Source organism: Balaenoptera physalus (genome assembly GCF_965194825.1).
Source record: "Balaenoptera physalus genome assembly, chromosome: 3".
Taxonomy (NCBI): Eukaryota; Metazoa; Chordata; class Mammalia; order Artiodactyla; family Balaenopteridae; genus Balaenoptera; species Balaenoptera physalus.
This window is the reverse complement of record NC_138890.1, coordinates 55,136,067-55,160,866: the sequence shown is the minus strand read 5'-3', so window position 1 is coordinate 55,160,866 and position 24,800 is coordinate 55,136,067. Positions and strand designations below refer to the sequence as shown.

Here is a 24,800-nt window from a genome sequence, read left to right as displayed (position 1 = left end):
TGTACGAGGCACTGTGTTGAATGCTTTACTTGCATGATCTTTTTTAAAATCAGTCTCTCTGTTGTGACTGGGTCATGGGATATCATTATCCCGTCTTTCAGAAACTAAATGGAAACTAAATAAAATCAGAAAGAGGGTCACCCAGCTGGTTAGTGGTAGAGCCACAAAATTAAATCAGGCCTAGTATCAATACATAGTGAATTCCTTCACTATTGCCCTTCACTATTGCCTGGTGGCTGGGTCAGCATCACAGGAGTATAATCACAGAAGGAGTCTATGCCAGGTGCTCGATAGTTTATTTATGTATATAAGTGTATGGCTGAGTCACTTTGCTGTACAGAAGAAACTGGCACAGCACTGTAAATCAACTATATTTCAATAAGGAAAAAAATGCAAAACAAAAAGTTTATTTATTGATTAAATTCCCCTGAAACACAATTTCATGTTAATAAAAAGCTGATAGGGTTTCCCTGGTGGCGCAGTGGTTAAGAATCCGCCTGCCAATGCAGGGGACATGGGTTTGAGCCCTGGTCCGGGAAGATCCCACATGCCACAGAGCAACTAAGCCCGTGCGCCACAACTACTGAGCCCGCGTGCCTAGAGCCCACGAGCCACAACTACTGAGCCCGCGTGCCTAGAGCCCGTGCTCCGCAACAAGAGAAGCCACCACAATGAGAAGCCCATGCGTGCACCATAACGAAGAGTAGCCCCTGCTCGACACAACTAGAAAGCCCGCGCGCAGCAATGAAGACCCAACACAGCCAAAAATAAATTTATGAAAAAGAAAAAGCTGATAACAGTTACCATTTTTGTCCTAGGCAGTTTAATATATTATTTCAGTTTAATTCTCAAAACTATTCCATGAGTTACATTCTGGGGGTTTTTTTTCCCTTTCACTTGTGAGAAATTAAGCTTGGATAAACTAAGTCATTTGCTCAAAATCACCCAGCTAATGAGCATCAAGACTGCAATTTAGCCACAGATACTTTCTTTTGCCTTCAAGGCCTGCCCACCTAACCTACCCTCAAACACGGCAGTCACTCAAACCCCACCCTTTCCACTGCTCAGATGTGAAAAGAGACTCAAGACAGTAGAAGTCCTCAAAGCCAGAGGACAAGCAGGCTGCTGACCAGGCCCGCTGAGCGCCTGTCGGGCTCTATTCCCAGAGGTTTACTGCTTCATCATGCAATCTAATATGAAAGGAAAATTACAGGCAAGTCTTATCCAAAACACCGTAAGGTGCTGAGGGGGAGATGAGAGCAGCGAACAGGCTGGGGGGGGTGGGGCTGGGGGCAGGGGACAGGGCCCTCCTCTTGGTAAGCTTGAGCTTTAAGCCTTCTGAACCCAGGGAAATGGTATACAAAACTCAGTGAGCGGGGCTCTTCCCCACCCCACGGCAGCTCTGTGTCTGCAGGCATCAGTTTGTATAAGAGGTTGACTGAGTGACTGATTTTTCAGGGAAAAGAATCCATCACTTTCACACATTGTTAAAGTTATCTGTGGCCCCAAAAGACCTGGGATAAGAACACAGACTCCGCAAGGGCAGGAATTTTGTATCTCCACCAGCCAGCACGGTATCTGGCACGTAGCAGGCACTCAATGAATATTTGCCGAATGAATAAACAATCTGGAAGATAAACCTTGCTGACCTCCGGGATCAAGGTGGAAACTAAACCTTAGTCCCTTCGAGGACCAGGGGAACCAATCTATGAAGCAAGCAGTGGGCTCAGTCCTTGGCACCCTCAACACCACGGGACACCCCACGCCGTAAACTCTCCCAGTCACACTCTCATCCGGGAAACTGCAATCTTGATAACAAATCAACAACTTGCCTTTTTTTTTGTTTGTTTGTTTGTGGCCACACGCTCGGCTTTTAGGATCTTAGTTCCCCAACCAGGGATCAAACCCAGGCCCCGGCAGTGAAAGCACCAAGGCCTAACCACTGGACTGCCAAGGAATTTCCCAACATGGCTGTTTAAATATTTATTTATTCATTCATTCATGTTTGCTCCAGAAAAAAATGCTCAAAATTACAATGCTTGTTTTCCTGAAGTTTAACCCTCAGTATTTTTGTGAAGATAATGTCCATCACAGGGGGTCAGGTTTAGCTGTTCTGTCCCTCAGCAAGGGGGCTTCACTTACACAACACCCTTGAAGTGAGGGTGATATCTGAGACTCACACAGATGCCCTTAATTTTTATTGTGTGTGTGTGTGTGTATAGAAATCAGAACTTTTATACTAAGGTAAAACGAGAGTATGAGAATATTGCCTCTACTACAGTTCTAGTTTACTCATTTTATTATATTCATCAATACATCCTGACTGACTGAATATTATAAATACACTGTAAGTTATACGAAGATGACTGAACTAAATTATGAAAGAGGTTGGAAACATAATCACCAGAGAAGGCTAATGATAAAATTTCCCAAGTTCTGATTACTTCACAAAGTCATCAGTGAAATTCCTAAAGATTATAAACTCAAATGCTTTACTCACGCTTTTATATAACTTTAATATCTGCTTATTAGGGTGAAGGGTATCGATTTAAATAATAGTGAAACTATTCTTCACTTAACAGTTTTCTGACTACCTAGGCACTCTTCCAGGCACTAGGGATAGAGTAATGAAACAAACAAAATTGTAGCCTCTTAGAGAGTTTACATGTCAGTCAGAAAAACAAAAAATAAAATATATAAGGAGAAAATAAATCAGACTAAGGGATAAAAGGGGCTTGGGAAATCATGAAGAGGAGCCATTGTAAAATACTTAAGGGTCACTCATTAGACAATGCTTGCAAATTACAAAGTAAAATGCAAGTTGTCTCAGCCAAACACAAGAAATCCTAAACTATTCACTCTAGTAAACTCATTTGCAAGATTCAAGGCATTTTCCTATGCAACTACTTTTGGAGTTGAATAGACGTGAGCCTCAAGTTTCCTTCCATGTGAGAATGGAAAAAGAAATCAGAGGTTTATTTACAATAGCTAAATACCATGACATGAACGGCATATATTTTAACTTTTTTTAAATTAAAGATTTATTGTGCTGAGGCGCCCCCTACCTGGCATTACTCAAAATTTTCTGACACCATCTTGTGGTAACTTGAATATTCATGATTTAATTCACAAAAATGTATCTGAAGTCAGCTAATAAGGGGTCAAGAGAGGGAAGGCTGCTCAGAGAGGATCACCACCAGGAATGCCAATTGGGAAGACAGGAAGCAGGTGACCAGGTTTTTCTGGACACCTGTACAAACACAGTGTGACAGTGGAAAGGGTTAAGCTAGATCAGGATCAAGCCCATCGAAGACTTAATTGCGCATCTACTTTGCCCGTGCAGAGTGCTGTATTAGAGGTCACCATATGTATTATCTCATTTTGTCCTCCTCAAAATGAGTAAATCTCTTAACAAGCGTTAAGATAAGGAGTCTCCATGTTAAAAACATAATGGCATAAGACCTGCACACGAGCAGGGCAACCCTGGGATCTTCCGCTCCCTGCTCCACACTAGTGACTTTCATGGAAGCAAAGTGGACTGATGACCCAAATATCTACCAAAAACCCTTGCCATCCTTGGACCTCACTCAGTGGACCACAAACTGCAGTGTCTAATAATTACTGCACAGGGCTCTGCACATTTGCCATACTTTCTGGGTGACACAAGGGATTTTTCAAGGTATATTTGAGTTCATTCTGAATTTACTTATAATTTTTACATTCTTCACAGAACATAAAAACTAACCCCTTCCCTTTCCCCAAGATATAAATGTGTTGCAAATATCACTGCTTATATTATATGTATGTAACAGTCTAACAAGGGTAAAATGTAGACTCTCCTACACTGTCATATACCTTGCTTTCATTTGTTTTACATATTAAAAGGCAAGAGCCCAAAAATTTCAAAATAATGGGTAAAAAACAAAATATACATTAAAACAAATACATAGCTATGAAGAGTGAGAGGTCAAGAAATAGAGTCCATCTAACTACAGGAATAACATTCAGAAGATAGGGTATATTTACATTTCTCATTTACAGGGGGAAAATATAATAAGCTTTCATAAAGCCGACTCTTGAGAGTAAGGAGTTATTAACATATCAACTTTCCAGGACTTTGGTGGTCCAGTGGTTAAGACTCCAAACTCCCAATGCAGGGGGCCAGGGTTCGATCCCTGGTCAGGGAACTAGATCCCGCATGCATGCCGCAACTAAGACCTGGTGCAGCCAAATAAATAAATAATTAATTTTTTTTAAAAAAAAAGAAAGAAACAACTTTCCAAAAAGCTCAGAAGTCGATGCCTGCCTTTTATAATACTCCCACCAAAAAAATCAATGACCTCCAAAGGAGCCATTGTTTACCAGCTTCCAACTGGCATTATCCAAGAGAACACAAGGAAGCAGTTAAGCTGATATATCTGTATTAGTCCTTCAAAGAAGGCCAAGGAGACCTAAAGTAAGTCTGGTATATTAACATATCAGTTTTATAAGCATTAAGGGAATCTCTGCTACCCGGGCTGTTGCCAAACATGTACGTGCAAAGGGATGGAGCTGCTGAAAAGAGCTATGGCATTTAACTACACAAGGAAATCACTGCGAGCTGTGCCAAATTCCCTTTATGAGCTACATACTATTGTCTATCTTAGAAGAAAAGCAAAGCTGACTTTATACCAAGACCAAATGATTAGTCAAAATGTCAAAGACCAAAGACTAAACACATTTAAGTCAACAGACATTTTGAATGGCTGTTCATTGGCCTTCGCAATAGGAGGATGAAGTAGAAGAAACAAAGGACAAGGAGGCAAGATGTGCAGACTGTGATGCTGCCATCTGTGAAGCCCGGGTGGTGGACAACCAGATGATCCTCAAAGGCCCTTCTGGTGGGACAAGTTATGATTCTAAACAAAGGCCAGCCAACGTCATTTCACACTCATTCATACCAAAATGTCCCAATAATTGGCAATGACATAATGAAGTTTTTTAAAAAGAATCATTCATACAATTGTGACACCAAGGAAAATCCTCTTCCCTAAACATTAAATGCAGCACTATTTACAATAGCCAAGACATGGAACCAACCTAAATGTCCATCAACAGATGAATGGATAAAGATGTGGCACATATACACAATGGAATATTCCTCAGCCATAAAAAGAAAGGAAACTGAGTTATTTGTAGTGAGATGGATGGACCTAGGGTCTGTCATACAAAGTAAGTCAGAAAGAGAAAAACAAATACTGTATGCTAACACATATATATGGAATCTTAAAAAATAAAATGATACTGATGAGCATAGTTGCAGGGCAGGAATAAAGACATAGACATAGAGAATGGACTTGAGGACACAGGGGCAGGGAGGGGGAAGCTGGTGTAAAGTGAGAGTAGCATCGACATATGTACACTACTGAATGTAAAATAGTTAGCTAGTGGGAAGCAGCAGCATAGCACAGGGAGATCAGCTTGGTGCTTTGCGACGACCTAGAGGGGTGGGATAGGGAGGGTGGGAGGGAGGCTCAAGAGGGAGGGGACATGGGGACATGTGTATGCATATGGCTGATTCACTTTGGTGTACAACAGAAACTAACACAGTATTGTGAAGCAATTATACTCCAATAAAAATCTATTTTTTAAAAAAAATGCATACACAAACCCAATGCATTTAAAGTTACAAAGTCTACAAAATAACTAATCAGTACTCTTGGAAAGCACCATGGTCCAGAAAGCACTAAAGAACTGAAGAGGAGACTAAGATACAACAACACATTAAATGTAATGTGGGATCCTGGATTGAATCCTAGACTGAAAAAAAATCGTTTTAGTAAACAAGAGCCAAAATTTGAATAATGTTTATAGGACAGCTAACATGGTATCAGTGTTAATTCCCTGATTTTAAAAATTATATAGTGGTTTGAGGAAGTTAAGGACACAAATTTTCTGTCTGTTTTTGCAACATTTTGTAAGTCAAATTATTTCTAAATGAAAAGTTAAGAAATAAACGAAAGTAAAATAAAGACAGTCTGGGAAACAGAATGAGTTTTAGAATCTAAGAGACCTCAGTTGAAGCCCACCTATGGGAGTCTCAGGCAAATTATCTCAGTCAGTCACAGTCTTTTCATCTGTAAAATTAGAAAAACAAAAACAAAAAAAAAAACAAAACAAAAATCTACCTCAAAGAGTTGTTATAGTAATTCAAGGAAATAATTTTATGTAAAGTGTAACACCTGGCACCTTACTGGTTTTGCTACTAAAAAATGACTCAATATTTTTGAAAACTTAGTTTCAAGACTTCAGTCTTTATCTTGTAACTTACTGTGGTGTCATATTAAGTATACTATTAGTGTCCATTTGCAATCCAGATATATTTAAATGAGTATTCAAAAATTACTAGAAGATATTTCTTATTTTCCTAGACTAGTAAAACCTCACAAGCTTATGCTTTACCATTGCAGAATTTGTAGAAGATACGACAAGGACTCCTTGACTCATCCCTACCCACTAGCATTAGGGAAAGCGCCACATTGGAGAAGAGAATAGAGAGAATACTTACTTTTAAAAAAGGCAACAAACTCTTAAGTACTCTAAAAGCTCTTATATATTTATAATTAAAACGTGAATCTTGCCCCATACTTTATGTCTGTGATATGCCCCTGAGAAGGCACTTATCACAAAAATTAATTTATTTTCTTTTGTCCCCTTTGACAGTGAGCTCCTTGAGGCCAGGGCTATGTTTTTTTGTCTTTTTTTTAAACATGTTTTTTTGTTTTATTTATTTATTTATTTATTTTTATTTTTGGCTATGTTGGGTCTTCGTTTCTGTGCGAGGGCCTTCTCCAGTTGTGGCGAGCGGGGGTCACTCTTCATCGCGGTGCGCGGGCCTCTCACTGTCGTGGCCTCTTTTGTTGCGGAGCACAGGCTCCAGACGCACAGGCTCAGTAGTTGTGGCTCACGGGCCCAGTTGCTCCGCGGCATGTGGGATCCTCCCAGACCAGGGCTCGAACCCGTGTCCCCCGCACCGGCAGGCAGACTCTCAACCACTGCGCCATCAGGGAAGCCCCAGGGCTATGTTTTATTTAGCTTTTCATCTCCCAGGGGCCAAATGATACACAGACCTATTGTGGATTTCTATTAGGAGACATATAATGAATGTTTAACTATTATACTTTGATAATTAAAATTTTCCTATCTTTCAGGCACTGATTAAGCCACAACCTCTACTAGGTAACTTACTAAGTATGCTTTAATATTATTTAAATGACATTTTAAGAATAAGTCATAATTCAAATATGTACCTTTATTCATGCTTACTCTCCCCTTAATTACTTCTAGTTAAAAAGATTTCTGCAAAAATAAATAAATAAATAAATAAATAAAATTCTGCAGACTACTTCTCTCAGCTTTTTATTTTCAAGTTCATGGATTACATGTCACAAATTATTTCTGTTAGTATTACTATAACGATTTTTAACAAGTACTTTAAAAGTACTTGTTTTAAACAAGTACTAAAGCACCTACTGTGTGGTGATATTAAACTATGTATATTGTATGCAACTGTGTGCATTATCCAACTTACTTTCCCCCAACAACTCCAGAAGATATTATTATTATTAATATTATGCAGATGAGGAAACTGAGGCATAGAAAAATAAACTGACTTGCCCAAACTCACACAGCTAGAAGCACCCCGACACCTGGCTGATGCCAGAGCCCACGCTCTTCCTGTCTGCACCTTCTTCCCGTCGTGCCTAATTTTCTAGTAGAATTGAGGATAGGAAGATAAAAGTGAAGAAAGACTATTATAGTGTGAACAAAAAGATAAATAACCATTATGCATTAGGCCTATCATTTTCAAATCACTTATTTTGGAAATACGGGTCCACTCCAAATATTTCAGGAGCTCTGTAGGGAGAGATGTTCCACACGGGTCAGATATGCAAGGGAGAAAAAAGAGGATCAGAAATGGAAACATTATTAATTACCCAATCAACTTTCTACTCTAAATGGAAATAGCCATTCATAAATCCCCTTTTTGAGTTTAAGGGTAAACATTCAAACCATTTTGTTCACAACATCAAGCTCCTGGCTAGAATAAATAAAATCCGAGGCCACTGTGTTGAAGCAAAGAAATTATTTTAATCTGTCCGTTTGATTACAGTACCCAAAGTAAGGACATGTTACTGAACCCCACACCGGCTTCGGTCTGAAATTACACAGGGCTAAATCCTGAAGAGAGTATTTCACTCATTCATTCAATAAGGATTTGCTGAGTACCTACTATATCCAGGATCTCTTTGGATACTTGAGATACATCAGGAACAGATGATAAAATCTCCACCCATGAAGCTTACACTCTATTCACAGTGACTCTTTTACCTACAGCATAACAAGAAAATCAACCTGAACAACTCTATGGTAAGAAAAACTGTCGCTTCTCTGGCCTCATTTAAGAATAAACAAGAAAAATCCAGGCCACATAATGGCCTTTTTTATGACTTTAAATTTCAGGTAGACAAAATTTAGAAAGTCTTTTAGGAAGAAATTTTTAGCAAATCTAGGAATCCAGCTCATGCAAGGCAAGCCCATTAAACAGACCCATGTTAGCTTCCAGAGATGAGTAAGCCTATCAGCTGCTATATCCATCTATTCAACAGTGTGTTCTCTTTGTAGATGGTTTTAAGTAAAAGGAAGGAAACAGCTATAAATGATGAGAACTAGAAAGCTAAGAGTCATTCAAAGAAAGAAACCAAAACACACTGTCAAGACCACTGACACTGTAGTTCATGGAAAGTACAGTTTAGCATCTGATGAATAAACCATTTTGGTTCTCACAGCACTCCTCCATGAAGAGTTCATTGAGAAACATTGCACTCCACGAACAAAGAGTATTGTGGTGTTTGTTTTCAAGGTGCCACTTAGCTTTGCAAGCATGTAGCTAATATTTTGCCTGTGGTATCCAACAGGCAGGTGTAAGAAGAGCAAACATTCCTCAGGTTTTAAAAATAGCAGGATATTATAACTTGGAAGGCAAGCCCTAACATACCAAAAGCCAGAGATCAGTAGACTCTATTTAAAATAGAACTTCCTCAGCGCTGTAGCACTTTCAAACATACCATTGTGCAAAATCAGATTAAATGCTTCCCAGAGATCCTATGATTGTCCCTTCTGCCAAGTGCTTTCCTTTGAATAAAAAAAAAAAAAATACAAAAAGACTAAAAGAAAAATAAAAGTGTATTTTGCCAAAAGGATCATTCTTACTACCTTATGCTTTAAAAGAAACATATGCTTGTCAGACTGTTACACATCTGATCCTCACAACAATCCTGGGAGATTGGTGGGGTACATAGCATATCATTTCACAGATAAGAAATTAAGACAGTAGGGTTGTCTCATAAGGTTGTGCATGTTGCTCACTGCACAAGGTTTTCCAGTCAAGCAGGCCATTGGGCACCTAGAAGAAGGAGCACTTTTTTCTAACTTGCATAAGTAGCCCCATACACCTCCCACTAGCCCCATTTACTGTGAGCTTATGGGTGTAGACCACCTAGATGATGCCTCTTTCTAATTTGCTCAAAGGCACAGTATAGGCTGGTGAAAACTGTTTCCCGAGGCCACCTCAAAACTGCTTTTAATGAAGGAAGCACAATGATTGGAATCCAGGTCTACTGACTTCCAGTTCATGGCTTTAAATAATGCAAGGTGGGGACCTCCCTGGTGGTCCAGTGGTTAAGACTCCTCGCTTCTACTGCAGGGGGCACAGGTTTGATCCCTGGTCAGGGAACTAAGATCCCGCATGCCATGCGGCCAAAAAAAAAAAAAAAAAAGAGAGAGACAAGAAAAAAGAATGAATAATGTAAGGTGAAAATTCTCAGAGCAACTGAATTTATTGACATCCTAGAGACAGTCACATAGCCCCATCCAGGGATCTCTGAAGGACTGCTTTGTGAATAGAAAGAATGGAAGTGTAGTGTCCATAGAGATAACACTGTCCCATCCCTAGACCTTTTCTACAAATGTTCTCCTCCACTTTCCCTAGCCTTACCTTCCAAAATGTCCTCCTCAGTTTTTTTTTTTGTTGTTTTTTTTAATATTCACAGCAGCTTTATTTATAATAGTTAAATACTAGAAACAATGCAAATGTCTACCAACATCCCTCCTCAGTTTTTATGTACAATGTGCCAGGCACTTTGCTAAGTATTGTACAAGAACTCTTCCAGATCCTAACTGAACCCAGCTGGAGAAGCGACCTCAGCTGTAACACATGGCACCTAAAAACTGCCCACCTGAGCGCAGTCAACCCGTAGAAATGTGAGAATTAAAAGCTTTCCATCAAAAGCTTACCATTGGTTTAGGCCACTAAATCACTAGGGTGATCTGTTACACAGCAGATTACCCAAACAATGTATTTTCTCACCCTCGCACCTTCAAAGCTATACCCTTAGACCAGGCACAACCGGTCGGAGATGAATAAACCCTGAGAGAAGACTGCAGGCAAAAGGAAACTGAGATTGGATAAAGAGCACACAAAGTAGAGTCTACAGCACTGTATTCCCTCAGTGATTATCTGAGTGTCTATTATGTGCAAGGCAGCACAGCCTGGTGATTAGGGGGTGTGAGCTTGGATTCAGATGTGTTGAAATCCTGGCTCTCCCACTTGCTAGCTGTGGGAACTTGGAATCTGAACCTCAGTTTCTCCAGACCATGGAATGGAAGTCAATCATAACTACTTCCTGAAGCTGCTGGGAGGACTAAAAACGATACCGTATGACAGCACTTCCTCCCCCGCCCAGCTGGCCTAGGAAACTCGTCTCATGTTTCAGCCATCACTTCACAAATGTCACTTTCTCGAAGAAGCCTTCCCTCATGCCACCCTCCGGGACTTCACAACACTGTGAACTTTCCCTGTGTAAATACACATCATCAGCTGGAGTTATGTGTTCACTTGTTAATCATTTATTAATGTCAGTCTCACCCACCAGAGACCATCAGCTCCATGAGAAGAGAGTCTGTCTGTGGTGCCCTACACCCAGCGCAGAGCCTGGCACGCAAAGTGTCTCTAAACACCTGCTGAATGAAAGAAAAGCATTTAGCCCAGAAGCTTGACACATGCCAAGTACTCTCTAAATGAGAGCTTGGCACTGTGCTACGTGCTTCTTCAGGAGTGAGACCTACCCCGAGGAAGCTTAGAGTCTAATGAGGGAAAAGACATGCAGTAGTAACTACCCAACACTGTAGAAGACGGTCACTGAGGCCCAAAGTGTCCCTCCAGCTCTGACAAGGCAGAGATTGCCTCTTGATGAGGAAAACCCAGAAAGGCTTTCCAAAGGGGCAGTGGCATTGGAGAATCCACACTCCAAAGTGCCAGTCCTAAAACAAAAATGGGGTGTTGGCTTTTTCTCTTTAGGGCCCAGAAGCCTGGCCTAAGGCAAAGTCTACAGCACATCTGTAATTCACTTATTCATTCATTTATTCATTCATCATTCATCAGATTTGTACTGAGCACCTAGTAGGTACCAGGTACTACATACAGGAGATAATTAACAATATTAACCCGCTGACATTCCTCCCCCAAAAAAGGCCTCCATGGCACCATCATGTTAACCAGGGTCCTACTCACTCCTTTGTGACCTGGGCCCCCAACTGCATCCCCTAATGGAGGTCAGGTCTTATCACTTAAAAAAATCCATCTCCAGGCTTCCAGGTGGCACACTGGGAGCACTGCCAGTGGCAGCTGTCCAAGGCAAATTACAATTCTTGCAAATCTTCCTCAAGATTGTGAAAGCTGAAAGAAGATCTGATACAACACTCATCTGGGGACAAAGAATGTCACCTGCCATTTCAGTAAACAAACGATGTTGTGGCCATAGGTCCTTCAGCCTCTGCAGCCATCCCCAGCGGTGCACCCTGAGGGGATTCAGGACAGAGAAAAACAGGATACAGGTCCTAGATAGTTAAGGCACTTATCAAAGGAATTTCAATGAGCCCAGACTCTTGCATTGTTCCATACACAGAAAAAAGCTAATTTCATTAACTTGAGATGTCCCGTTTTCTTTAATTAGCAGTAATCTTTGGATGGTCAACTATCCTTTTTTCTGTTTGAACTCCTATATATCCTGGTTCCTCCCTTAGCTCCTCAGACCAGCCCCAAGGAGCTATCTCAGAGGCTGTGTCCCGGCTTAAGTCCTCAGCAAGTCTGCCCAATAGAACATAATTCTCAACTTTCAGGTTGTGCATTTTTTTACGTGGACACATCTTAGATGCAGAAACTGAAGCCTAGAGAGAAAACGACCCTTGACCAAGGTCATCAAGTGAACTAACTAAAGGCAGAACCAGACTAGAAAGAAATTTCCCATTCTACCATTGCGAGCCACAGTCCCAGGAGCAGCCCTTGAGATAAAGAGGGCCACTGAATATTGAGGCTAGGGTGTACAGTTATAGTAGCACAAACAACAACAATATATTTTAAAGAACTTAGCAAGCATCAGTCACTGTGATAAGCACTTTACGGGAATTATTTCACTTGAATCCTCACAACTCCTGAGTTGGTACTATTATTTTTCCCATTTTACATATTACAAAACTAAGGCACGGAGACTGCCCAAAGTCCCAAGCTGTTAATAAAAGAGAAAGTGGCGAGGTGGTAGATGACGGCTTCAACAGCCTCCACTAGCTTTGAAGGAGTCAATGATGTACTAGAGAGATCGACAAGCCCTGTGCAAGCTCACCGGGGCTCCAGAACTTGGGTTCCCCGCGACTCTCCCTCCAGCTGGGGCAGGGTGTGAACGTGATGCCGCGCACGGAGCCTTTCCCTCATCCTGGTGGGGGAGCTCTCAAGGAAATCCACCCCCGCCCTCGGCCAGCACATCCCAGAGGCGAAACCCGCAGTTGGAAGGGGAGACCGACCGTGGGTGTGGACCTCCGAGGGCAGAGGGGTGCAGAGTGGAGGAGAGGGGAGCTGCGGGCGCCCGCTGCCCAGAGCGCAGACCGCTGGGCCACCGGGGCAGCGCGGGAGAATGCGAGCCCCGGCCGAGACTGAGCGGGGCGAATACCTTTCGGAGGAAGCTGGCGACCACCTGCTCGAAGGGGTACTTGAACACCTCGTGCACGTCCACGGTGACCCCCATTCCGGCGCGCCGACCACGCCTCCGCGAGCACACTGCTGCTGGAGCTCTGTGTGTGCCAGGCCGCAGGCGTCCACACCAGGGTAGCCGAAGGGGCGTGGGGGGGGTTTTTCTCCTCCTTTTTCAAACTTTCGAAACTTTATTGTCCACTCGGAGAACCAGACAGTCGGTCATGCCCCCGCCCCCTTCCGCCAGCGTCCCGTCGGGCGGCGGGCGCGGGAGGTGCCGGGGCCCCTGGCGGGGTCGGCTGGAAGCGCCTGGAGCGGTCCGGCCCCGGCCCCGCCCCTCCCCGCGCATGTCACGCCTCGCTCGGGCCACGCCACGCCCCCGACCACGCCTATGGACCCAAGTATCAGCCCGGGAGCCGCCGCACAGCGCCTTAGCGGCTTGGACCTTGCAACTGGGGCTTTTGTTATCACCTCTCCTGGAGCCTTAAGCCGCTACTGGCAGCGCTAAAAAAAAAAAGTAATAATAAATACATAAACTACCCTCCCTCCAAGTTTAGGGATTGTAATATAACCCTCCTCGTGTTGCCGAGTCCGGTGTGACAAAGGCCAACAACTGCATTACCCACACGACCCGGGCAGCTGCCTCTGAGGCTTTAGGTTGCGTCTCAAGTACTTAAAAATTGCCCGTATCTGCATCTGACTCCGTAAGGAAATCCTACGCTCATGAAGGTTAAACACCATGGAGCAAGGAAACCAGGGATACAACAAGAATTTTGAGTGTTCTTCACTCGACTGTACAGATTTTACAAGAGCAGGCAAGTGAATCCATTAATCCAATAATTTATCCAACATGTTACTTCCTGAGCACCTACTATGCGCCAAGCACTGTGGTAGGCACTGAATTCCGCAGTAAGGAAAGCACAGTCCCTGCTGTCAGATGATTTAACACCCAATAAACAAAATAGAAAAAGAAGCAGGATAATAGGTCAAAGTTACAGGTGGCATGATTTTAGCTCGGATAAATAAGGGAGGTCTCTGAGGTGGTGGCTTTTACATTTATAATTTTATAATCTCACTTACACATAGTCATACTGGACTGACAAAACCCTAGCCTTGGATAAATCCAGCTCTCCACTTACTCACTGCCTCACCCAAGCCACTGAAAGGGCCTGGAGGAAACTATACACCCAGGCCTCTGTTTAGATTCATAACCACCAAACTCAAGGGGCCTTTTTAATGGTGCTTAGACAAAAACACTGCAATTCTCTAACCTACTTACTGTCCCAGGCTCTTCTCTCTTCAAACCTCCAACACCTCCCTCCCCAGCCTTACTCTCAGGTGATTACCTTGCTTCCTTTTTCCCTTAGTAAAGAGGAAACATCTCTCTACCACATCTATCTACCCACCTGTCCAAATGGCCTGCCTTCTCCCCTGTTCTTGTGGACAAACTGTTGCCACTTAGTTGAGGGCCAATCTCTCCACTTGTCCACCAAATCCAGGCATGGGCTGCAGATGGTTAACAAACAGCTCTCCTTTAAAAAACAAACCGAAACAAGGCCCTGATGTCTAATGGCTGCATTTTTTGTGGTGTAAATACTCCCACCACGGCCAATTTGAAATGACCAGCATGGTGTCATTTCCACCACCCACTCACGATAGACATAACTGCAAGAACACAGACCATGGTAAAGGTAGTAATGAAGTTAGGAAGGGAAGCTTTTTGAATATCTATTACCTTTTAAAATATAGTTTATTTAATAGTAAATTTATATAATTTAATATTTAATTACAGTTGTGTTTAACAACCAGCTGATGAGGGTCAGAACACAGTAACCCAAAACGTGCACCTTAGCATATAGGATAGTTTAAGCTGAAGGAGTCTGAGAAAACAGCAGAAGCAGGAAGATCTCGCTGGCTGTCCCCCGCCCTTCTCCCCTGAAGCAGGTCATAAGACCTTCTTCTAACAGGTGCCCCTCTATTACTACCACGGAGGAAAGAAGCATCTTTATCTCCAGGATGAAGGGTCACCAGGAAGAATCTGAACAAAGAGGCCTTGCCAAGTTTCCCCCAGTTTATTACACTTACCTTGTACCCTTTGTCCTATCATATTTCTCCACAACTGCCCACTCTTCATCAAACCTAGAATAAAAACACTTAGGTTTAACCATTTCTTCAGGTCTTCATTTCCTGATGAAGGCTCCCATGTCAGTTATAAAACTTACAGTAAGTAAATGTGTATGCTTTTCTCCTGTTAATCTGTCTTTGTCAGTTTAATTTTCACATCCAGCCAGGGACCCTAAGAGGGTCAAGGAAAACTTTTTCCTCCCCTACACAGCTCTACCACATCCCTAAAAGTTCTTTGTCCTCTTTCTGGTTCAAGCACATCTCAAGCCATATCTACTCCCTCTTTTTTGCATCATCAGTTTTGCCTCTATTGGATCATTACAACCAGCATACAAGTACACTGTGATTTCTTCCATCTTAAAAAAAAAAAAAATCTAGGGGCTTCCCTGGTGGTGCAGTGGTTGAGAATCCGCCTGCCAATGCAGGGGGCACAGGTTCGAGCCCTGGTATGGGAAGATCCCACATGCCGCGGAGCAACTAAGCCCATGAGCCACAACTGCTGAGCTTGCGCGTCTGGAGCCTGTGCTCCGCAAGAAGAGAGGCCGCGATAGAGGCCCGCGCAGCGCGATGAAGAGTTGCCCCCGCTTGCCGCAACTAGAGAAAGCCCTCGCACAGAAATAAAGACCCAACACAACCAAAAATTAATTAATTAATTAATTAATTAATATATTTTTTAAAAAAAATCTACTCTTAACCCCATATCTTCTTCCAGCTCTATTTCAACTCTCTGCTCCATTTTTTTCCTATAATCTCTTGAGCCCATTCCAGCCAGTTCAGGCCCCTGGCACTCCACTGAACTTACTGCTGTCAAGGTCACCAAGGACCAAATTGCTAAACCCACTAGTTAATTCTTAATCCCCACCTTACTAAACCTATGGGCTGCATTACCTTGAAATACTGCATGAGAAGTGGGGTGGAGAGTTAGGCACCAAAGCCATTACATGTTGAATGTATGTATAAAGCAACTCTACTATATCACCAACCCATCCTTACGGGAAAAAAAACAAACACCAATGTCCCTGGGGAATTACACAGGCCTACAAAGGACAGATAATTTACTTGTGGAGTTGATGGTGTCTCTAATCTGCCTCTGCAACCAGACAGCATCTGGAGACTGGGTGTGAAAGAGAGGCTCCTACCAGACTGGACAATGTGCCCACGCTCCACCTGGGCCACCGACTTCTTCCAGAATGTATCCTTGGACAGCTGCTCACCCACTCCTGATTAACCAGCCACAAAAGGCCAAGGTTGTGTCCTGAAAGATTAAAGGACCCAGCACCTGCTGGCTCTACTTGGGCTGGCTGGCCAACTGCCTTGTGTAAGAACAAACGCTACCTGCCCGTTCCAAGGACATCAGAGCACTCTGAAGGTGAAAAGGGGTGCCAGGCTTGACAAGGGAGGCCACCTCCAAGCAGTCTTGTGACTCAGAATCACAGCCAGTTTGCACAACTTACCTGCTGTGTCCCAAGGAAGAGAAAAGGGCTGTGAAACAAATTTCCTTTGCTTTGAAATTGAGTGGCTTAACCAGTCAGGGACTCGAGTTTGGAAAATTGCTGGCCAACCTCACAAGTTCATGACCTTATTTGGCCTTTAAGATACCAGACTCATCTTTGTATCTTCAAGGCAAGGCCCAGTAGAAGAACATCCAATACGTTTGGATGGGATGAACGGATGATTGGCCCTTTATAAATATTGTGAGGTTTAAGTGGATGGAGAGCTTCAGCCCTGACCTTCTCTCCTTGCCCTCTCGCCTCTGTGCTGTTCTCACCCTCTTCATGCTGACCGTCTCTCTCTCTCACTGATCTTTTTATCCAGTCTTGTAATTGTCTGTTTATGTGAATTCTCCATTGAACTGTGAGGTTGTCCAGACTGGAAAGAACTGTGTCGTATTCACTCTTCCCTATTCAGTGCTGAGTAGGAAAAACCTCAGTCCGCCTCTTGTGTTTCTTTTATTCTCACATTACTACCACACTCACAACACTTTTGACGCTAGATGCGTAGGGGTTTCCCTCACATCAAGCAATTCTGTGACACCAGCTGGGTGTCCTCCAATTTAACTCAATTCTGACACGATCTATCTGGAGATAGCTTCAGACCCCACAGGTTAAGGGCTCATTCCCACAAGACTGCCCCTCCCTCCAGATGTCAAGCCCAAGTCAAGGTGATTACCTGATGGGCTATAAATCAGAGGTTCCCACGGTTCAATTAATTTGCTAGAGCAGCTCACAGAACTCAGGGAAACAGTTTACTTACTGTGTACCGGTTTATTATAAAAGGATATGACAAAGGTTAGAGATGAACATCCAGATGGAAGAGTTGCACAGGACTAGGTGGGAAGGAGCATCGAGCTTCCATGCCCTCTCTGGCCATCCCACTCCCCCAGCACCTCCACATGTTCAGCAACCTGGAAGCTCTCCAAGCCCCATACTTCGGGGATTTTTATGAAGGCTTCATCACACATAGGCAGGATCAATCGTTAACTCCACTTCCAGCCCATTTCCCGTTTCTGGAGCATGGGGGATGCGGCTGAAAATTCCAAGTTTCTAATCCTGGTTTGGTCTTTCTGGTGATCAGCCCCCATCCAGCAGCCTACCCAGAGTTGCCTCATTAGAAAAAAAGGCACTCCTATCACCCAGAAATTTCCAGGGGATTTAGGAGCTTGGTGTCAGGAACAGAGTCAAAGACCAAATATTAGAACAAAATATGCTCCTAGTGCTTTTATCACTTAGGATATGACAAGGGTTTCAGGAGCTCTGTGCCAGGAGGAGTTTAAGAGGTGGGAGAGGGGAGTGTAGGGGGGAGGGGGGCAGAGACCAATATATGTTTTTTCTATTATTCTACAAGTGCCTAGCACATAGTATATATTGAATAAATTCATGAATGTACTTAACATAGAATATGACCTTGAGCGAGTTCCTTCCTGCCCCTGCACCTCAGTTTCACCATCAACAAAATAACCACATGGGCCAATTTTATCTCTAAATTCCCTTCTAGCTCCCTGAGATTTCAGATATGGACTAGAGACTCAGGGCAGGCAACATGGATACAAGGGCACAAAGCAGAAATCTGCAGGGAAAACCAGGCAAAATCTCAGAACAAGTTCACAATGTCAGGGTAAGTTAGACCCATGGCATCATTGAACCAGACTTCTCTTCCCCCAATTAAGGATGACACTAACCAGACAAAGCGTATGGTCAGGCCACTCAGGATAGCCGTTCTCTTGCTCTCTGTACATCCCCTGCTTTAACTACACCTACTCACATGACTGACCTTCCCTCTAAATCATAGAGCCTAATTGGTAAATGCCTACATACTTGCCCCTAGCCCCAACTAGTGATTGTTCTAATCTTTAGATCAGAACTACCTCCACTATGTTAATTTATCAAAGGGGCGTGCCCCTCTGCTGGTTTCCCTGGTAACCTGACGTCAATTCCCTCTGCAACTGGTGACACGTACACATTCCTCCCCAGGCAAAGACTTCTGCCATGCCCTGCCCTCCATCTGCAGACAGTGGGGTGACGGTGGGGTGTAGCTCCAGGACCTTGCTTTAGACGTGTAAGCTCTCCCATCTATTAAACCAGTGATGTCTCTGTCCCTGACTCCGGGCTCTTTCTTCAGTCTTAAGGCTGGGCAAGGCTTGCAGGCCTGAGGGGTGCAGCTCAACACAACGGAAGTTCAAGAATTTTAATCAGGCAGAGAAGAAACGTTCCAGGGCAAGGAGCCAGCTGGTCATCATACCATCCACGTGTTACAGGGAACCTAGAAGGTATTCAATTTCCAATGCAGAGCAAAACAAATATGTAAAATATCTGGTATTACACAAGTATGTGTGCTAAGGAGAAAAAGTGGAGAAGAAGGATGATAAATGGGGGCAGGGCAGAAGGGAAGACTTCCCAGACAAAGTGACATTTAAGTAGAAGATTTGAAAGAAGAGAGGGAGCAAGTCATGCTCATATTTGAAGGATGATCATTCCCGGCAGAGGGAGTAGCAAGTTCAAAGGCCCTGAGACAGCGTTCCTTTGCCTGGTGTATTTGAGAACTGAGGCCAGTGTGGCTGGAGCAGAGTCCTGGGAGAAAAGGTCAAAAAAGTAATAAGGACGTAGGTCACATAGAGTCTTCTAGGCCATTGGTGAAGATTTTGGCTTTATCTCTGTGTGAAATGGGAAGTTACTGAAAACTTTGAGCTGGGGAGGGACATGATAAGAACTATTGCTATCATGAAAATCCTGGTGGGTAAATTTTTATCAACATGTTTCATTGCTTTTTTAGAACAGTCCTTGAAGGGTAGTTACAGGGTAAAAAGATAGAACTTTTTTTTGAGGACCATTTTAACCCTGTCACCACCTTGATCTTAGACTTTCAGCCACCAGAACTGTAAGGAAATAAATTTCTTTCTTTTTTTTTTCTTGGCCATGCCACGCAGCCTGTGGGATCTTAGTTCCCTGACCAGGGATTGAACCTGGGCCCTCGGCAGTGAGAGCACAGAGTCCTAACCACTGGACCTCCAGGGAATTCTCAGGAAATAAATTTATATTGTCTGAGCCACCCAGTCTGTGGTGCTTTGTTATGGCAACCCCAACAAACTAACACATCATCTTAACTTGCTCATCTGTTAAAATTCTCTTTCCAAATAAGGTCACATTCACAGGTGCTGGGCATTAGGACTTTAATACCTTTTAGAGGACAAAGGTATCAACCCACAACACCAGACACAAATGAGCAGAGATCAAAAATGAAAAGAGAATCTGGTGGAACCGGATTTCCAGGTCTAGTCCCTGAATCCCATGAGTTGCCCTGTTTCCTGCAGCTCCTTGGGTTTTCTGAGTTTCTCCAGAATCCTTCTAGTAAATCGCCTTTTCTGCTTAACTTAATTTGAGTTGAGTTTTCTAACACTTTCAACTGAGACTCCTGCCTAATATAATGTGGGAGAAAAATTTAGCTGTTATGAGTTCATATGCCAGGAAAAAAAGAGAAGAGAAAAGAACCCCTTATTGCCTGCCAGGCCTTATTCCATCTGCAAATCAACCCAACTCTTGATACCTTTGAAAGTTGAGCTGCCTTTCACATTTATATTTTCAACTCTCTCTTTTTACTTTTTCCACCTTGATTGTTTAGAAATCCAATGAGAACTTTATTCATTTTGTTTGGTAAAACTGCATCCTTTAAGGTCAATTTACCTCATGATGTTCGTACAAAAGGAAATTTTCTTTGTAATAGCGGTAGCAATTAATGGCATGAATTTTAAAAGAATCTAAGATATTTCCTGTCTGAGAAGACCAATTTTAAAAGACTGATCTCACACCAGACTGAAAACCAGAAATTACGGAAGGGCAGTTGTGGTCATAATACAGGCAACAATAATAATAAAACAAAAGGCACACAGAGAGAATTTCAAAAGAAGTATAACTTAGAAAGCTAAGGGGTAACATATTCAGCCTCAATGAGAATAAGTTTACCAAGTCTTTTCCCTTCCCACCTATTTTTCTAGGGCAAGAAGGGGTGAGCAGTAAGGCACTGGAGCGCTGGAATTGTTGGAGGGGAAAGAGGCAACCATGAAGAGCCCCAGGGCAAAGGAAGAGTGAGTTTAGGGACAAATAACAAACTTAAGACAACTTAACTTTGCCTAGAGTTAGTTATTACTTTTCTCAAAGGACTATCTGATTGATGAGATCAGGCAGAAATGTGAATGTCATCAGTCAATGACGTACAGGAGGATTGGGGGTGCTTTGGGAGATACAACTACAGGTAGTGAAGAATGCAGGATTGGGCAAAGAGATAATCTGCCCCAAAATATGGTTCCAACTGAGTCTCAGCCAACCGTATAGGAGCAGAAGCTCTGGTTCTGGGAGAGCCCCACTGAGGCGAAGGGCTAAGGGAGGCAATTCCCTTGCAGTGCAGGACAATTCCCAGTGAGGAGCGTGGCTTTGAGTTGGGAGTTGGAGGAAGCATAGATCCTGAAGAGGGGATCTGGGTAGAGTACCACATCCATTATCATTCCTACCTACAGTTTACAGATGAATAAACTGAAGCTTGCAGAGGTTGACTTATCTGAAGGGAGTAGAATCCAGTCTCCCAAAATTTTTCTCTGCAGAGGTGTAAACTAATAGATACAAAGTCACTGGAAGAAAACTGGAATGATTTGAAGGCAGAACACAAAAGAGCGTTTAGATTAAAGGCATTCATACTTCTAAAGAAAGAATAAGCCAATCAAAAGAGGTATTGGTGACTTATGAAAGCATGAGAAAATAAAATTCGAGGTAAACATAAATATTAGAGAAATTACCCCTAGAAATAGATGATTCATGCAAGAACTTTGAATAATTCTTTCCTCGTTGGAAAAAAAAAAATTCTTTTCCAGAACGGTCACATCAAGATTAACTTAAGCCATCAAGCAACTGCCTTTGTTTGCTCACCAAGAAGGCTGATCTTACCAGTAAGAGCATATCTATTTAATGTGGTAGTGATGTCTCAGAATAAAGTGGCTCCTGACTTTGCTTTTAGCTCCCCAAAAGCTTAAATGACTTATTGTAGATGATATTATGCAGTGGTTGTGTGTACTTGGTTACCCCAAGTCTACCCCTAAAATATGGATGCTTTCTTAGTTAGAGATGAGATAAAAGAGATGCTGAGCATGCAAGTCAAAGGGTTAATTCCAGGGATGTAACACATTTACCGATGTCCCATGTACCTAACATTATTCTTACTTGTGACCAGGCATTAGACTTGCTTTTTTTTTTTTTTTTTTACTATAGCTGTTACCATTGTCATTCCATATGGTGACTTGGAGGCTAGGCCGGGCTGTTTTTTCTGCATGAAGCCACATTCCAGCGAGGCTATCAGTGTCTCTCTGGGACAACCGATTAAACAACAGTTTAAGGATGGGGAGATCATTCTGAGTCCTCCCAAGATGCTAATTAGTCCATCAACATCTGCTTCCCTAACCTCAGGGTTGGAATAAAGAGGGAGCTTAAATGGCAATTTCTCTGGGCACAAACCTTAGATGATTGATTCATCTACCATGACGTATGATACCAACCAGCCAAAAGATGCCCCATGACCTGAGAATGAATGAGGAACATCACAACTTATAATTAAACAACGATGGGGCTCCAGAAGGAAGGGTCAATCCAGACCTCCCCTCTAGCACTACCGGAGTCCATGGTTATGTTGCTAAGGGAAAAGGCAATTAAACAAGAAAGAACTGGTCATGTTAGTTCCTGGGACAAACATTTCTGGGACTCAGGAGGCTTATGTAAGGTGAATAAATAATTCTTCCTAGGTCTATTTACTATCCATTCTTTCTGCTAGTATTTATTAAGCATCTTCTGTGCAGCTGGCACAGAATGTGTTAGAACATAAAGAAAAGTAAGATACAGTTCCCCCTTCGAAGGGTAGGCTGGGAATTGTTGGTTGTTTACTCTGCATTCATCCTGCCCTCTGTCTTCAGGATAGAACCCTGTTTTTCTTCAGGTGTTCACTCTACCCCTAGCTTCAGTGGTGGGCTTTACTGGCCTAGGACAGATCTTCATTACCACTGATTGGCAGTAGAATGGGCATCTGACCCAGTGTGGACCAGTGAGACATAAAGAGAGGTTTACTGGGGCCACAGCCTTGGTTTGATGCCATCCCTGTGATGACAGGAAGCAACAGATAGGAAAATCTGGGCCTTTTTTTCTTTTTTTTTTTGCAGCACTGCACAGCATGTGGGATCTTAGTTCCCTGACCAGAGATTGAACCCATGCCCCCCTGCAATGGAAGCGTGGAGTCCTAACCACTGGACTGCCAGGGAATTCCCAGTCTTTTTTTTTTTAATCTTGGCCTTAAAGTGAACACTATGGAACCCCTCGCCAATTACCCCCAATTAAACCACACTATTTTCATTGCCCCATACATGGGCTAACAAATCCACTTTGTAGTCCAAGCCAGTCTGAGGTGGCTTCTCTTACTTGCAACCTAGAGAATCCTAATTGGTAAAAAGCTGACAGTCCAAATTTAGCTCCCCTGGAGGGGTATTTTCTAAAAGCAAGCCATAGGATAACGTACTTTGCTGGAACTCAATTGCAAATTTCTCAAAGATGGGACTGGGTCTTACATTTCTTTGTATCTCTGGCACCCTGCAAACACTAAGTGCTGAATCTTTCATGCAATTCAGATAAGGTGATGTACAAATAAGTTCTCTGGTAGAGGAAATTGCTATTCAAATAAAATAATAAAGGAACTAAAGCACTAATACTAGCTGTTCGTAATAATAGGTAACATTTCTTGGGCACTTAATATGAGCCAGGCACTGTTCTTTGTGTAATTGCTTTGAGTAATTCGCATGTGTTAACTTATTTCATCCTCACCACAATAGCCAGGTACTGTTATATCCATAGTTTACAGACGACGAAGCTGAGGCCCAACACACTTACTCATATACTTATAAGAAAGTTTGCTTAAGATGAAAATTCTCAGTAGTTAACTAATGACTAATAAAAAGAAAATCTTAAAGTCTCCATACTTCAACCAATAGGACTTACCTAAGCCAGTTCATAACAGGATTGTGTTTCATCTTCTAGACAGGATGAGAGGTTGAAAAATATAGATTTGCTTAGTTTTTTACAACACTTTAATATGCTATGTTGATTTATAGATTCTTGGAAACTCGTTTTTTTCATTTTGCTGCAGTCTAAAAGTTATTGTAGAAGCATTTGATAATCCATGCTATTAGTGCAATCTGTTAGCTGTACTGTCTTACTAAAATGCATCTTCTTGGACTTCCCTGGTGGTGCAGTGGTTAAGAATCTGCCTGCCGATGCAGGGGACACAGGTTCGATCCCTGGTCCAGGAAGATCGCACGTGCTGCAGAGCAACTAAGCCTGTGCGCCATAACTACTGAGCCCTCATGCCTAGAGCCCATGCTCCGCAACAAGAGAAGCCACCGCAGTGAGAAGCCTGCGAACCGCAACGAAGAGTAGCCCCCGCTCGCCGCAACTGGAGAAAGACTGCGCACAGCAACGAAGACCCGACACAGCCAAAAATAAATAAATAAATAAAATTTAAAAAAAATAAAATGCATCTCCTTGTTAACCTAGACATACCAGGCCAGGTATCTTTGAGCCAAAATCCCCAAAATTCTGTTCCATGTCTTTATCTTAAAATCTGTAAGTATCCAATGGGTAGTGTTTGCTGTTACTTCTTTCAATAAATATTTTTGGGGGAGTCACCACATCCAGGCAGTTTTCCAGACACTGAGGAAACATCAATAAACAAAATAGATATACAGTTGACCCTTGAACAACACAGGTTTGAATTGCATGGGTCCACTTATAGGTGGATTTTGTCCAGTAAATTAGTACCTATATTTTCATTTTACAGATCTTTAAATCAGCTAAATATGGGGGAAAGTTTGTGTTCTATTAGAGATCACAGTATGAGGAATCAGAAAAGTTAGGGCTTGAGTTCTGAGTGGTGAAAAATAAAAGATAAAGCATTCCAGTGAACAACTCATGTGAAGGGGAGAAACTGAGTTGGAGGTTGAAAATGGGGAAGACGTGTTTTGAGGTTACTTCAGTGATCCAAGTAGGAGGTGATGTTGACTGGACTATGGTGATGGTGTGGAATATGGAAAAGA

The 24,800-nt window shown here is 42.7% G+C and overlaps 1 protein-coding gene across 5 annotated transcripts in view; it reads right to left on the bottom strand.

The window, feature by feature from the left end:
* The window catches only part of PRELID2 (PRELI domain containing 2), a 77,487-nt gene extending 64,073 nt beyond the window's left edge, over positions 1-13,414 (bottom strand). The window contains exons 1-2 of one of the 5 annotated variants that reach the window (XR_014261683.1): positions 13,044-13,414; positions 7,667-7,750 (exon numbers count right to left, since the gene is read on the bottom strand). Coding sequence is in view for 4 of the 5 variants with exons in the window: in XM_082454299.1 (XP_082310425.1) it covers positions 7,667-7,750; positions 13,044-13,118 (159 nt within the window). In the remaining variant the exon portion in view is untranslated. The remainder of the gene's footprint in view (positions 1-7,666; positions 7,751-13,043) is intronic. The other 4 variants (XM_082454299.1, XM_082454300.1, XM_082454301.1 and 1 more) reach the window with 4 other exon arrangements.
* Positions 13,415-24,800: the final 11,386 nt, after the last annotated feature.